Here is a 17791-nt window from a genome sequence, read left to right on the forward strand (position 1 = left end):
TGATAAAACAGGCAATTTTCAAAAATTGATACTCAAATTGTAATATTTTGTAGCAAGTCAAAAATTATTTGTTATTTTAAAATGATAAAGTTCTTGTTATTAACATTTTAAAAATTAATCGAAACCTTTTAATACTCCGTGAAATATTTATTTAGTTAATATTAAGCTCATTTGTATTTTTAATATTTTCTACAATCAGCCAAGTGCATGCGGGGCAAAGTAAAATAGTTTATTTTGTTTATTCGCTTTGTTTACTCGATCATTTACTCAATCACTTCCGTGTTCATTTATTAATTTGCATTCCTCCATTTGATAATTCACTATTTTTTTTTTATTTATTCAGTCTTTTGCTTGTTAATTATTTTTCTTCATATATTAATTAACTAATTTAATTCTCAGTTTATTGTTTTTCATTTATTCATTAAACCTTTTATTTACTGATACAATTGCTCAAAAATATTTTCTATTATTGAATAGAAAATATTTCACTAGAAAAATATTTTATTTTTCACTTTGCCTCATGGAAAAAAAGGTGAAAATTTGCCACTTTTTTTTTTTGAAGACAGAAATTAACTGCCAAACATAAAAAAATACTGTCGTATTGCAAGTTAATTAACAGAACGTTCTTTCTTTATGTAATGTAAATTTTCAAAATAAATTTCCAATTTGTTCATTTTGAAAAAGCTCAGTATCTTAACTATTTCACTTTGCCTCACATTCCCCTACTATCAACATTATTGACGTCATGTGTTCTGCCGTGGACAAGTAAAAGACAGTAACTGCACATTTTTAATTTCTTTTTTTTTTTCACTTTTTTCATCTATTGTACGTTAGCTTCATTGTACAATCTTGCATACTTAGTTTTCACTGAAAAAAAGCAAATGAATTTTTTGAAAATTTACTATTAGTCAAAATCACAGCTCATGCTCATCTGCTTTATTAACACTTAACTTTAGTTCATTAAAATTATTTTCATAGTGTGCATAGATGTTGACATTGAAAATATTTAGTATTGAGTGTTATGTAACTGGAAGAATATATTGGATTTACTTTCTACCTAGGTGTTTTAAAGGATTATCTACGAGAACTACCAGAGCCTTTGTTCACTAAAGGTCTATTCGACATGCTCGTAGATGGATTTAGTGTCTGTCTGCCAGACGATCCCGAAGGAAATGCCAAACTCATGTTCAGCATTTTAGACTGCTTGCCCAAGGTCAATAGGGTAAGTGTTTTTTTATTATTATTTAATTTTTACACTTTATGAATCTAGTGAAAATTAGAGACGCAAAAAAGATTGGTTTAAGATACTGTCCATTCTAAATTAAACACTGTTTTGTTTTTCGTTTCCTACAGCAGCCGAGTGAAATATGAAAATAAAGATTTTAAATCAATAGGGGATGATTCTGTTTGCGCATTTACTATGAACATTCCTGAAAAGAAACACTTTGCCATAATTTTTGTAGTTTTAAACAAAATGCTTTTCTTTTCATCTCTTGTTCATGTGTCAACGCGTCACTTTCGACCATGCTATATAAAATATAATACGGTAGGTAGCTGTAATTTAACTAGTTGTAACTAGGGATGTGTCGTTCATGAACGAACGGGTCAAAAAGAACGAATCCTTAAAATGAACGGATCCGTTCGTTCACCTAAAAAATGAACGACAGTTCTTTTTAACGGTGAACAGTTTGAACACTGTAGTATTGATGCATTTTATAAAGTGTAACCTAAAGTACACTTTCAAAAATGTTTTCGTTTCATTTTTACCTGTGGCCATACTGCACTTGGAGATATGAATGCACTATATGACTAAAAGTATTGGGACACTTCCAAAAGTTCACATTTTTACGAATTTCTCGAAGAATAAGAGACCAATTGCTCTGTATTTTTTTCCACACAAAAGGCATACTCCAGTTGTCATTTTCCAATAAAAATTGAATCTACTATTCATTTAGGAAACCAGCAACAATTTGAGAAAACAAAAAAAAAAATTTGATCATCCTTCGTTCGAAATAGCTATAAATTGCATAAATAAATTAACAAACTATGCAGTATTTATCTTTATATTTTCGTGGAAATATCTCTCATACCCACGGAGATATAGGCATTTCTTTCAAAAATACAAATTTTGTTCGAAGGTTTTCATCTCATAACGTCTCGTTTTCCGTCAAACGTTTCTAAACTTTCAGAATATTGGACAGCATCATGAGAGACATAAAAATAAAATTTGAAGTTAAAACATTGAAAATTTGATGAAAGATGAACGTTTATAGCAATTGAATTTTCAAAGCGCATGCGCGAATGATAGCAGTTTATAATCTTCATAATACAAAGCGTAAGTAGATCCTAAAACTCATAATAAAATTCCAGCTCGATATCTTTAAAATTTAAAAAGTTATCAGTGATCTTAAATGAGCCGAATTTCAATGATTTTTTTATAGGCAACGAATCGTAAGGGGTTGTTTGCAAACTAGCAACACTTTCCTGTTTTCGTGCAGAGTGATTCATGATAAAACGGATAATTTGCGAACGATCCCTCACAATTCGTCGCCTATCCAAGAATAATTGAAATTCGGCTGTTTTAGATCGCTGATAACTTTTTAATAATTATATATCCAGCTGAAATTTTATTATGAGTTGCAGGATTTATCTGGGCTTTGGTTGATGCAGGTTATAAATTGCTATCTTTCGCGCATGCGCTGTAAAAAATTAATTGCTTTAAAACCTTCATATTTCTTTAAATTTTTAATCTTTAAGTTTTAAATTTTACTTTTAGGTTTCTTCAGTGTCAAATATCCTGAAAGCTAAGAAACGTTTAACAGAAATCTCTGCGTGTTATGAGACGAAAACCTTCTACTAAAATTTGTAGTTTTGAAAGAAATACTTATATCGTCGTGGGTATAAGAGATATTTTCACGAAAATATAAAAATAAATTCTGCATAATTTTTTAACTTATTTCTGAAACGTATTGCTCATTCCCAGCTATTTTCAGTGAAGGGTGATCAAAAAACTATTTTTGTTTTCTCAAGTCGTTGCTGGTCCTCTAAATGTATAGCAGATTCCATTTTTATTGGAAAATGACAGCTGGAGTATGCCTTTTATGTAAAAAAGATTACAGAGCAATTGGTCTCTTAATTTCTCAAGAAATTCGAAAAAAAAAGTCACTTTTTGAAAGTGTCCCAATATTTTTGGTCATATAATGTATTTCTATTTAGAATTAGTGCACTATTCACAAGTTCAATTTTGAAAATTTTCTGACTTCACGAACAGTTTATTTACTTTCTTTGTATAGTAAACTTTAGTAACTTAATTGCGTGAAATTTTGAAATGGAACTTGCAACTTTTTGAATGGAAAACATATCTTACCATTCAAAAACTGAGAAATATCTTACGAAATGAAACATAATTGCTTTATACATCTAAACCTGAATTAAAAAAAAAATTTGATTCATTTTTGATAGGCATATTTTCTTACTTTTAGAAGATTTTAGCTATTTTTAACCGACTTCAAAAAGGAGGCGGTTATCAGTTCATACCGTATGTATGTTTTTTTTTTTTTTTTTGCCCACTCACAGCGTCTCACCTAGTGGACCGATTTTGATGATTCTTCTTTTAATGGATAGGGGATGGCTCAACTTAGGTCCCATTACTTTGTTTGACCATATTTGTTCGTTAGAAATAAAGTTATGGTCAAAAAACAGTAAATTTCATGCAATTTCCCTATTAAATGATTAAACATAAAACCCATTGTTTCAACAATTTGGTGCCATACAACAATAATATTAATAGTAATTGTGGTGATAATTTTGAATGGAGGCTTCTCTGAAGCAAGCATCAAGTTTCTTCAGTGTCATTGCTCTATAGTGGGGTTAAACCTAACGTGGAAGCGAGGTTTATGCAGTGATTAGGATCTGCTTAGACTTCACAATGCTACTAGGTTAGGTTTGCTTCAACTATAGTAGTATTTTTATCGTTATCAAGTATGTCAATAACAGATGATTCGGGCTGAGTAAGGAGATACAGGATTGCACAAAAAGCAACTATGCTGTGAAATGTAAATTAGTTAGGGAAAACGTAATATTTAAATGGTTATAATTAAATTAACACACAAATGAATTCCAGCGAGGAACAAAGATAAATTTTTATTGTCAATCGCTTAAAGTTTAAGGCGTGTTTTTATTTTTTTAGTATGGAGCATTTTTATGAAAAAAATAAGGTAAAGTTTCGTTATGGTAACTTCTTAATATTTCTGCAATACATTTACACTAAAAAGAATAAAATAAAAAAATTTAAAAAAATAAAAATAGAACCAACTTTAAAATTGCTCTAAAAAGTGAAAAATAATTTTATTCTTTAAACACCATCGATAATACTTTTAAACATAATTTTTGAAGTTGGCGCAAAAACGATCGATAAAATCATTCACAGCCATAACTCAGTTACAACTATAAATTAAATCAGGCCCAGTTTCTTTACTACCACATGCATTACGCATTAATGACAGCATATTTGAGTAACGATATAAATGTTTCGATCCTAACTTTGGATGATTTTTTGATAACAACATGAACGAAGCATGGTTACAATGGATTTTACTTTTTGTTTTTGCGCCAACTTCAAAAATTATGTTTAAAAGTATTATCGATGGTGTTTAAAGAATAAAATTATTTTTCACTTTTTAGAGCAATTTTGAAGTCGGTTCTATTTTTTTTTTAAATTTTTTTCCTTCAAAGAACATTACTGATCAATTGAAACATTTCGAATGGACGTGAGTACGTCGTGTAGAGAGATCACCTGCAACTTTTTGATATGAACAAAATCGTTCAAATGAACGAGTTGAATGAACGGATCAAAAGAATGAACGTTGCTACGATGAACGGATCATTAAAAAGAACGACATTGCCCACCTCTAGTTGTAACTAGTGATGTGCCGGATCGTAAAAAAAGTAGATCCGCGGATCCGGATCCGGATCCAAATCATTAATGTCAAGATCCGCGGATACGGATACCGACCTTTTTTTATTACCCAAATCAACTACCCAAGTGTAAAATTTGCTAGGGAAGGTATTCCCGTCAGGGTAATGGCACTGTTTCTTCAAAAAATGTCATCTACGGCGAAAACATAATCAAGACTGATTTACTCTTTAAAGAAATCTCCGTCAAAATTGAGGGAGAGTTGGAAGGAATGGGTCAGCTTTGCATTAATGCTTAGATAGAATGTGAAAAATTATTTTTAGCTTGCTCGTCAAATGTAGGATACAGGAGCAAGAGTGTAAAGCTGCTTCTGGACATGATAGAAATAATTTTTCGCATTTTATTTCAGCATAAATGCAGCACTGACCCATTCCAACCGACCGAAGAAATAACAGAGCCGGGAACACCTTTACAATCAGTAAATAAAGAATTTAGTATCACTTTTTTTGAAGGATGCCGAGAAAAATCAAAATGAAAAATAACACAAACCCCAAATACATAACAAAACCAATATGAAATTATAAATTTAAAAAAAAAAAAAAAAACATGTCCCCGAGGGCCGACCTCATATGAAGATGAATTTCGCAGGTCAGAGCACATATTGTTAACGAATATGAACTTACAGAAGATAGAAATTTTAAATCATTGAGCTTTTTCGTCGAATTTCCCGACTATGAAATCGTTACCAATCAAGCGTATAAAGGTTTAGAATTGCATTTAGAATTTACTTAACAAGATTATAGCTTCTTCTGTATATAACATGGAAGTTCCAAATAAATACAAAACGCAGAAAACTTCGTTCTTTCAATTAGCTCCAATATTTTTAACGTACGGGTAAGTTTTTACTACCATAATTGTGAAAAACCTTAAGTCGGCTTTTAACTGTCTCTGGCTCTCCGGTAATTAAAGTTTTACAAAACGAGGCTAATCTAAGTACACTTTCGATCATGTCACCTTTTGAAAGAAAAAATGAACTATCAAAATCGGTTTATCTGTTTAGGAGCTATGCCACAAATAAACACACATATACACAGTTTTAAAACTTATTATCCCTTTCTTTTTGCGACGGGGAGTACAAATTGGCCTCGGAAATGATACCTTATAATTTAAATAGGGAATAAAACCTAATTGAAACGGAATTTAATAGTCTTTTATTCAAATATATAAGAATTTTTAGAATAGAAAAGATCCGTTTAAGATCCGTCAAAAAAGTAACGGATACGGATACAGATCTTTATTTTCCCTCGGATATCCGCGGATACAGATACGGATACGGATATCCGGAACATCACTAGTTGTAACGCGCTTAAAGTTTATGGAATCACTGTGTCAAATTTTCTATACAAATCTGGATTCGCATTTTTCATATCACAGTAGAATCCAGAAAACTCGACTTAATGAGGACCGAAAACTGGTCGAGCTAGTGAAATTCCAGGTTATCGGAAATGCGCGAGTAACAACTATTTTTGCGTGTGATTTCTTCTTCCTGCTAGAACGTGGCCGAGTTTTCTGGATTCGGCCAAGTTATCGAGTGCCCAGTTTTCGAAACTCTACTGTATGCTACATAAAATTTAGAATAAACTAGTATTATGCCGCAGTTGCTTTTCCATTCAGTATTTAAATTTAAAAATGTCAGCTCAGTGATTAAAACTGTGGAAAAATTAAAATTTAAAAATACATTAACAATGGCAATACGTTCAATATTTTGATATACATATTGTTCGTCTGAGGTTCGTATCACAATAATCTTGCCCTAGACATTGGTTTAAACATAGAAGAACTAAAATATAAAAAATGTGGAAAAAATACAGAAAATTCTCAAATATAGGCGACAAAGAGGAATATTATCGTAGCTCCAAATACCAAAGTTATGATAGCTTTCATTCGCTTTTTATTACAATGTTTCCGCATTTTTTTTATATATACCCAAAACCGATTATGTACTTTGGTAGTGATCTTCGAAATGTCCTCCCGCGAAAGTCGTTACCATATCATCTCTGTCCCAGTGCGATAAAGCTCCCATTAAGAAAACATTGTGTAATCCGATTACTTATAAAGCCTGGATCCACGTTACTATATACTTAATCCAAAAAAATCGGATTGCCTCAGAACTTTGTCATAAAACGTTTAGCAGCTGGGAAGGATTTGGATAGAAAAAAATTGCAATTATTGTGAGAATGTTTTGTATACGAAACCGTGTTCTGATACAAAACATAATTGTTTTTATTTACAACTAGAGAACCGTCCCGACCTAGTTCGGGTTAAAAAATACTATCTATCTTAAATAAATATTATAAAGGTACTTTTTAATTTCAAAATTAATAGTAAGCAACATTTTGTTGTTTCGTTTTTATGAGATTTGAAACATCATTTGATTTACCTCATTTCCTGATCAAGAGAGACCAACACATAATTCTCTCTGAACAATACCATCTTCCAGTATTTAACGTTGGGCTACGTATCGTATAGTTGTACCTTTGATGATGGTGATGGCATAAGAAATTTTCATTATATATTGTGATCACTTAATTGGAAAAGGAAATGTAGAGGGACCATGGGGATGGAAGGATTATGAGCCAACTGATCTGCTGCTGGTGCTGTAATATTGAGAACAATACTCGAAATCGTATTATTCCGTAGTGAATAAATTGATGTTTAATTATATTGAATAGATTAAACAAATTAAAGTTGCGCAATAAAATTATTGGGATATCGCCTTTAATTTTAAAAGCATGAAGAGAAGTCCCGAGGAGTACCCTATTGAAGAAATTCTCAAAATTGCCTTTGTTTTCTTGTTAAACATACAGAGTCTTTCTGGAGGAGATATTCGAAGTAGTTTAAATGTGGAGTGGTTAGTTTTTATACTTCTATGTCAAGTCCCGACAGTTCCGTAAAAAACGTCGCAAAAGCCTGTTGTTTGATTTTTGGATAGTGTTAATGTTGAATTTATTAATGTTTTTCCAGTTCCACCGGGTCTGCCGATCAACATTTATTTACGTTCCTGGTTTTTATGTACCAATCATGTTTTAATAGATTTTTTTTTTCGTTGGTTCTCTGCAGTGGTGGCAAACAAAAACCTCCTTTTGAGCGTCCGCTTTATTCACAAATTTTGCCTTTAATTTTTATATCGCTTGACATTGAACGACAATAAAAGCATTTCTGCTGACGCTATCCTTGCAATATGTCGTCAGAGATCTTTTTTAAATGTTTGCCATGAAGCAATAGGATCTAAAAGTTAAAATAGTCGTAAAAAATTCTCTGAGTTTAGGAGCGGAGTCAGAAAGTTACATGTATCAACTAAGGTTAGTTTCCAAGGTTTGTCATTGTCTTTAAAGCCGAGTTCTTTACATGCTGCTTGATAGATTGGCAGGTTCTTTAAGAGTTAAACAGCTTCGGAAATATTTAGGACTACGTAAATGTTCCAAATGAATTCTTATGTGACAAAATTCAGATTAGCTGTTAGGATGAATAGTGTTAAGGGGTGAGTCTTTCTCAATCTCGGAATGCTTCTCAACTTCTTGTGCTCGTTTTCTTCGGGAAATTTGCCTTTTTCATGTGCCTCCATTTTTATTTATTTATTTATTTATTTATTTTTTAGCAATTTCTCTCTGACAGGATACTTGTGAGCTATATTAGTTTATTATATCGTTTTTAAATGCTTTAATACTGTCATCATGAAGTTTAGTTCTACAAATAATTTTTATTTTTTTCTCTTCTTTGTCAAATTCTTTCCTATCCAATGTTTTTTGTTCGTTGTTGTTTTAACTCTTAACTTTTAAAGTACGATAATTGTGCAATTACTCTTTCAGTTAAGAGTTTTCTAAGCTAAATGTAATTAGTTGAATTCATTAGCAGATGGCTCTCATTTCGATTTTAGTATGAATCAAAAACCTTAAAGGATTGCCCGAAATGCCTGTAAAATTACAACTTTTAGAAAGACGGGTTATTACCGTCTATCGACACTACTTGAATTCAAAAATCAATTTGCCCGAAGCGAATCTCAGTTATATTTCATTTAATTAAATTTTGAAGCGTAAGCAATCAGCGACTCTATATGGTTTTCAATGCCCCAGCCTAATAGAACGCTAGCTTTTGGCGGTTCTCATGCTGGCATCGTGATGTTTTTTTTTTTTTTTCATTCACGTGTTCCTATCCTTCAGCATTCAGTTCGAAAAGAGCCGTCAACCATTCCGTCATTGCGGATGCGGGGAAATCGAGATTCGTTTTTACGTATATAGGAACAAAAAAGTACGAAACAGAAATTGGTAGTAAAAGACAAACTATTGGTTTTAAAAAGTTCATGAATACATATATATGCATAAATTATGGCCTATGTCACTCAGTAAGAATGCACCTTTCATATAGTGAAAGAATTTTTCAAACAGTAGCAGTGGTAACGGAGATTACCTCGAACATATAAACATACAAAAATCTGCTCTCTCTCTCTCTCTCTCTCTTTATAATATAAGTATAGATAAATCAGTTTCATTTCATAATAATAAAAAATACTCAACTCTTAACTAGCTAACAGATCGTAGTGACGTAATTCTGTGCGACATTTTCCTATGAAATTAAACTAAATGGTTAAGCTTTTTATGCCCAAAACACCTAATATCTTCGATTTCAGTGAAGCGCCTTACAGGGCCGTTCTACGTAATTAATGAGACAAGTTTAAAGAAATTTTTAACTCCATTAGATATGAATGTACAAATCAACACACATATTACATTCTACTTTTCTAATTAAATTTGTTGTAAACAGGAGTAATATTTTCACACGTCCTAAATTAATTATTTTGTTGGATATAATTTGCACGGAAAACCGTGGCAAGCGAGTCGGACATTTATACGTCCAAAATTTCGTCATAATACTGGTGGGAGTCTCTAGTACCTGCACCAGAGGTAACTGCTACCACTCGATCCCAGGACCTTCGAATCCATGGATTTTACGAACACGTACTCCGCGCGTACTCAGTAGGCGTTTGGCGGCGTCAGACTCCGAGCCCTCCGGCTCCGATTGTTTTTTTTTTTTTTTCTTTTCAAATCCCTTGTCAACGCAGACTAAATTAGTGACCACTTGGTGATCTATCACCAAGCTTTAAATTGGCAAATTTATTTTCGTCAACTCGACAATAGTTCGCAAACTTTCGTTCGTCCTTCTTTTACGACTGATGTTATCTTAATAAAATTATTCATCCTCCAAAACTGATGTAAATATGAATGTTCCTCGTCTGTAATTTCTGAGATAATAACTAAGCATGCACCCAAATTTTTTCAAAAAAAAATATTTTACCTTAAAACAAATATGTGTGGCTCAAACTTGTAAAAAATGTATTTTTCTTCCAAATAAATATTTTTTCCTACGAACACACGTTTTTCTTTGGATCTAGTTAATTCTACAATGATTTAAAATGAGGAAAGCCACTTTGGCCCAAAGTAACCAAAACGTAAGGGTAACATTGGCCCAAATGAAAAACAATTAAAAATGGTAATAATACCCTGAAACAAAGTCATCAGCATTCAAAAATTAAGATATTTTCAGATGCGTAAAAAAGTTTCCTCAGCTTGGAAATATGAATAGTTACAAATCAATTGAGAAAAGTTTCAAAATGTAGGCAAAAGTAACCCGCGTTTACGGTATAGATGTAACCATGAACTAATCAATGGGAAGTCGACGGAGAGAAGTGCTTTTGGTAAAAACTTTCTCGATCTCAAGTTTACAGCAAAATCGATTAAGTCACAGTTTCAGCAAAATTTTGAATGCTTGTGGATCAAGTTTAACTTTCAACAATATCAGTGTCTTATATGAAAAGCTTTGAAATCTGCCCGCAGGTTCGAATTTTAAATTTTTAAAAATGCTTAAATGTAGCTTTGAAGTGTTTTAAAGCGCGAAGAGTTCTTTCTAATAGAGTTAGTCTGAAACAAATCCGCCGATTTTATTGGGAATTGTAAACGATTCGATTCGTTAAGTCTATAAGTGTTTTTCTTTCTGTATCTCCCTTCTTTTTTTTCTTTTAAAGAAAAGTAACACAAATGGGAAAAATGAAAAATAGAACTGAGATAACTTGAATATCTTCCGAGCAAAGAAATGTGGAATCGTAAAGATACTTCAAAAGTTAATTTAAGAGGGAAGAACAGATGGACTAACCGACACACATTGTTTCATCCCGTCTTTCATAAATCCGTTTTCAAGCAAATCTATCAAACCATTATGTGAATAAATAAATAAGAAATACAGCAATGTTACATCTCAACTAATTCTACAAAGTAGCGACTAAAAAAGCAATACCATATTCCGACATTAATGGCCTCGATTTGAGGCAAAATATGGCATACAAATAGCCAAAGTTCGCTTCGTTGACCAACTAAAAAACTTTAAAAACAAATCACCTTTGAATGAGGTGAAACTTAGGCAAGCGGTGGTGAAGAAAACTCACGTTGCCCCTCTCCCCCTCTGATTGCACTCGAAGTGTCGCATATTAAAGTTTTGACTTAAAGAAACATATTAAATGCATTTGCTTAACATGAAAGGAAATTTTATTCTTCAGAATGAAATCTGAGAAAAAAATTTACCGTCTGTACTGCAACTATCTGCAACAAACAATATGAAGTCGCTGCTTCGCTTACCTTTGATTTAAAACCACATTCGCTTACATGTGCAGGATACATAGTTCTGATCTACGAAATACCTTGGACCGTGTAGAACCATAATTTTAGTCACAAAGGGACTGTAAACATCTTTTTTTTTTTTTCTCGTAATGTAAAATTACATGCGTAAATATTCGAATGATATAACTAACTAAAAAATAGTATAATACATGCACTACCGGGGGAAGATTACAAAAACGCAAATATATACATAAATATATATATATATATATATATATATATATATATATATATATATATATATATATATATATATATATATATATATATATATATATATATATATATATATATATATATATATAATATATATACATATATATATATATATATATATAATATATATACATATACATATATATATATATATATATATATATATATATATATATATATATATATATATATATATATATATATATATATATATATATATATACGTTTTTGTAATCTGTTGTATTTAAGTTCTATTGTGCAAGCTTGCTATTTCGTTACCGCAAAAAAACAAATCACGAAAAAAACGTGAAATTCCAACATTTTCCTATAGTTAGTATGGAACTCAAAACACATTTCTTCAAGTATATCTCAAAACCTCATTTCTGCAGACACTGCGCATTATCTTCCCACGGCGGTGTGGCTGTCTAATACTGGAGCTCCTAAAACTATTTTTTTGTAGTATTATTTAAATTTATTATGTAACTACATAATTTCAGTATTACATTAATATGAAAAGTACTTAGTCATTTACACTCATAGAGGACTTGTAACTCAAAAGATGAAGCGTTTACGGAGTTGAATTAAGCTGCGTTGCCTTCGCAGTAGCAAGACCTAACAAATCAAACTCTAATTCGAGCCAATTTCTTATGCCTTAATTTCCTTTCTTCAAGTTCAAATTTGAAGTCATTGTGACCAGTAGTTCTTTTAGTACAACATTTTGAAAGTGGGACCTGAATTATTATTACCATTATTTACAAAATCGATTTTTTAGGGAGGTAAAAAAAGAAGAAAAACATTTCGTTCAAATGTTTTGTTTGTTATATGTGATTTTTATGATTTTTTTTCATTTATGTGTATTTATTTCAAGTGTTTTTTTTTTTCTTCTTTTAGTGTACTGTGTTATATTTAATGGACCATCTAAAATTAGTAACTGGACACAGCGACCGCAACAAAATGAGCAGCCAAAGTCTGGCGATTTGCTTTGGACCAGTTGTTATGTGCCATACTGAAACAGGCGCACCAGTAGCAGATCTTCGAAAACCTATCGAAGTTTTTAAATATCTATTAGAGATCTGGCCAGCAAAGAGGCGTAAGTTTTTTTTCAATTGATTTATTTTATTTATTTTTTTAAAACCTGTGATGGAGCTTACCACTGGGGTCATCTTGTGTCGCACTCCCCCTAAATATTTTAGCTCTTTTAAATTTTGAATAAGTTTAATGTGATTAAATCAATTTTTAACTGATTTAACTACACTTTACTTATTTGGTGTAACGAAAGTTTGAAACTAGTACGTAGTGGGCAACATGAAACTGTCTTCTATATAACTGCTCGGTACTTAGTGCGACTGCCAAGATTTAGTGTCTTGGTGGCATTTAAAATTTACGTATTACGGCGGTACACTGTATTGCCAGGGAGGAAATTCTAGTTTGTGTATTATGACTACCAAGTTGGCGTAGTTCGATGTATTGGCAGCAGTGCACATTAAACAATGCCGTTATATCGTATTAAGCTGAATAACGGTTCTGCTCAACGAGGAAACGTTCATTTGCATTCCCTGCTCTGAAGCAATTGGCACCAAAACGAATCAGCACCTGTTGCCATTGAGGTTCACCTGCATAATTTTTAAATAATTGCATTATCTCTTGAGACATGGCAGCCACGCTTTATTGGAATAAATTTCGATTTCTCCACTTTCCTTGGAATAAATTTCTTTTGCGCCACATCTCTTGAAGCGATTTGAGTGAAACTAATCCCCGCTCATATTAAAACACTGTACTAAATTTCGTTTGGTTCCACGCTTTACGCTTCGAGATAGAGCTGCCACAAAAAAGTATTCACATACAGACAGATATTTCCCCCAACCGACTATTCCTCGAAAATGGTCTAAATTGATTTAACAGTCAACTAAAAGGTGAAAATCCTGCAAAAGTTGAAAAACTTCATGAATCCAATATTTTTGCTGTGAATTTTAAATGTAATAGAAGAAAGCAATGATGTTAAGCCTATTGAAATTCGATCAAAACATTATCAATCAAACGCTTAGTAGCAAACACATTTTGTCATATGTAGACCCATGCCATTTAACTTCCCCCCATTGATGGGTCCCAGGCCCGTATCTGCGTACTCGCAGTGAGGGGGGGAGGCATGTCCTAAAGAGGCCCGGCAACCCAAGAATTTTTTTAATGAAAAAAGCTAGAAGTAAGACTTATTAAAGTTGCAAATATACACTGCTGGCCTTGGGGGGGGGGGGGGCGTACAGAATTTGTTGCAGAGGGGGGGTTCAAAATTTATAGATCCAAGCCTGATGAGTTCCCAGCCAGTTTGTAAGACCAATGCCTTTAAAAGGGTTCAAAAAAAGTAGTGAAATAATTGAAAGCAGAGCAGAACACATGTTAGCTCTCTGACAAGAGAAAAAAAGTCCCTCAACCCCAGGAGCGCAACCAGAAGGTGATTTAGAGTTAACCACCCACATATTAGCGGAATTTCTTTCACAATTTTTTATATCCCAGTACTGATTTCTATTTCAAATAAAGTTTTCCTTGGTGTTTGTATATCTTTAAAGTTTGAATCACTTTGAAGTAAATATTGAAAATGTATAGTTGTATGCCTACCTTAGAAGAAGAAATACGTACATCATGATGTTTCAAACAAATAAGTTGATGAAAGTATTGTATTCACTTTTTCCAGCAATTCCGCCGGGGAGTGGAAGCAGCAATTCGAGTGGCTCGAACGGAGTTCCTGAAGACCGAACGCAAAGTGGAGGAGGAAGAGGAGCACCTCCAAAGAAACCAATGGCTTGGGTCGGACAAAGACCCCTTCCAGAGTCTTCTTGCTGACAAAGAGCTCAAGACTTAAATGTGATTAATCCCAGATAAATTATAATGTTGGAGAATCAAGAATTGCGAGTTTAAATGGTGGGAAGAACAAAGTTTGATTTTAGTCCATGGTCCATATTTCGAAGCTTTAGTTTAAATGTTATTAATCGGAGGTATTGTGACTATCGCAGTCTACGTTATGTCTTGAAAACTTAGATTAGTGATGCACAATCTAGAGGGCAAAGGTACTTTGCATTGTGGAAAAACAAATCGTGATTATCGCTTTACATCTTTTATATAAAAATCATTTTAATACGCCCAAAAGAGCAATCATTCCATTTCAATATTATCCTCAATATTTTTTGACCTTGCAGATGTATATTAATCCACGTTACCTATTCACAACTTGAGTGGGGAGGATTAGACGTGAAGCGTAATACGAATTTGGATATTTAATTGTAGACCGTAGATTGCTGTAACTCATCAAATGAAATGCAAATATCATTTGCTGCTCTAAACAAAAGGGATTTCAGAGCATAAAATCAGACCTGTGTGAAAAGATTCCGATTATTTTTTGATAGAAATGTATCATTCTGCTTGAGTGAAAGTGCATATCATACGTAGAAAGTCTCACAAACCTGAAACTGTGTTGAATAGACTCAGCAGAATGTTCACTTAGATTCGAGATTTATGGTGCTGATACGTTTTTAGTTTGTAAATATGTATAAGAAGTGAAGTACATGGACTCGGTGCTCTGTTCTTCCCACGGGTAGCAGCCACCGATTTCGGTGGCAAAAGCTGGTTGTTCTTTTTTTGTTCTATCTAGAAGCAGTTTTCCCGAGAGAGCAGAACTATATTGGTGTGTCTGTGCCCTTTTCCTCCCCTTTATGCAAAGACAGACGAAAAATGTTTACTGTATGATCCGTTAATAAAGTATCCATATGACCACTATGGTGCTAGATGGAATTTGTGTTTTCATTTCACTAAACAGTTCAAAATGCAGCGAAATACCACATCCATATTTGCCTTTAGTACCACTTCTAAAAAGCCCCTAACCTTTGTTACAGCGCTGCATAACATAATAACTTGACCACCCATGTCATATTCTAAAAAGTTCCTTCTGTTTTACCTCAGTGATGGATTTAGATTTTCAATGGGGAAAAGGTGGCCTCTTTGAGGTGAACTATGAGGCACTGACTGATTACTAACAGCCGCTGCTGCATTACTCATGCGTCACGACCTATGGATTCGGGGACATATCGCACCAATTTTTCTTATGAAAGGTAAAAAGAAAATATCTTGCATCATTTTCTAACTTGACCACTACGTGATAAGCAACTTATCTGTATTGTTATTGAATCAAACAGGGCTCCAACTTTTAATGTTATGTGAACATTCTAATGAAAGAATACATACACAGTACAGTTTAATTTGTCTTTGTCCATCCGCGTCAGGGTCGATGGGGACTCGAGAACGCACCCTTCCTACTGATGTTTCAACATGGATCATAATGCTCTCCATCTACCTCTCTCTCTCTCTTTCACTCTCTTTATATACAGAGTGTTCCGTTTTAACCTGCAAGACCTTTATTTTCGCAACCGTTAGTCCTAGATGTATACTTCCAATTGCAAAAATGTTCAAAATCAGATGCTAAGTTAAGATATTGAAAGTTTGAAGTAAATATAAAATAATGTCAAAAAAATACAAAATTTAACTTTTATACGGGCCCAAGGTACCCTAACTTATATTTAGGGAAGTAATCTCCATTGAAAAAGAATTCTAACACAAAAGGTTTGAAATTAATATGACCAATATTCACAGAGATATGAAATGCAGCTTTTTGTGACTTACACCACTTTTCACTCGTCGTCAATAACACTATTTTTTGGGGGGGGGGAGGGGAAATATAGCGGTTAACAAGTGGTTGAAAATTTGTGTGCATAGAGTGTGGTTTTTCTAATTGTTCCAGATTTTATAGTGTGTTTTTGCGTACTAAGGCATGAAATTTGCATTTATTTTTTGAATAACAACGAAAAATATAAATACAGTAAAACCTGTAAAGTTACCACCCTTTTAAGTTAACCACCTGTCTAAGATAGCTGTTATTTTCAGGCAAAGAATTGGATCTATATCATATAATTCAACCTCTATAAGTTGACCACTAAAATAGGGCACCGCAAGTGGTCAACTTTCACAGGTTTCACTGTACCTTGTTTTTCTTATTTGACGACCTGTCATTCTTCTAAAAACGCGATAAGTTCCAATCTCATCTTCTGTATGGTCCCTTAAAACTTTGAAATGGAACATCTAATTGAGTTTTAGTCGCACAAAAGTCAAGTTTTTTGTATCAGTAATAGTTGTCAATGGAGATTATTTCTCTAAATATTAGTTAGGGGATCTGGGACCTGTATAAAAGTTACAAATACAAATAAAGTGACGACCAGCAACAGGCTCTGGGCCCAGCTAGGCTGGTCCTAGTCCATTTACAATCCCCAGTAAAGTTCAATGGCCCTCTTAAAACTAACTCTTGCTCATTACCACCTCTTCCGGTAAGCTGTTCCAAGGTTCCACTACCCTGCTAAAATAGTAATTTTTCCTAATATCCATGTTTGCCTGAGATTTAAATAGCTTAAAACAGTGACCCCTTGTCCTGTTTTCAGTGCTAAACTTTAGCCCCGTAACATTTTTCATTTTAATAAATTTAAACCCCTCGGTCTCTTCTTTGCTCAAGACTGTACAATTTTAGCATTCTAAGCCTGGAATCGTAGTCTAAATGAGAAAGATCCAATATTGATTACCCAAGCATCTTATTGGCTTTGTTACTAGCTATGCTGCACTGTTGATTAATCTTCAAATCCTGACTTATTAAGACGCCCAGATCAGTAACTTTTTCTGCCTAACTAATGATTGAACCTTACAAATAATAACTTGTACACTTATTTCCATGCCCTAAATATAGCACTTGACATTTCCCAACATTAACAGCCATACCCCATTTATCAGCCCACTCCGTAATATGATCTCGATCCTCTAGCAGATGATTTGCTTGTTCTTCATTTTCTACAATTCCCATAACTTTGGCATCATCAGCAAAACAATTCATGTTCCCAGAAAT

The 17791-nt window shown here is 33.1% G+C and overlaps 1 protein-coding gene across 1 annotated transcript in view; it reads left to right on the forward strand.

The window, feature by feature from the left end:
- LOC129218537 (rho GTPase-activating protein 100F-like) overlaps nucleotides 1-15625 on the forward strand; it is a 102360-nt gene extending 86735 nt beyond the window's left edge. The window contains 3 exon segments of the mRNA XM_054852831.1: nucleotides 1062-1222; nucleotides 12751-12949; nucleotides 14549-15625. Of these exon segments, the coding sequence (XP_054708806.1) occupies nucleotides 1062-1222; nucleotides 12751-12949; nucleotides 14549-14697 (509 nt within the window). The 3' untranslated portion in view covers nucleotides 14698-15625.
- The last annotated feature ends 2166 nt before the right edge of the window (nucleotides 15626-17791 follow it).

Source organism: Uloborus diversus, chromosome 3 (assembly GCF_026930045.1).
Source record: "Uloborus diversus isolate 005 chromosome 3, Udiv.v.3.1, whole genome shotgun sequence".
Taxonomy (NCBI): domain Eukaryota; kingdom Metazoa; phylum Arthropoda; class Arachnida; order Araneae; family Uloboridae; genus Uloborus; species Uloborus diversus.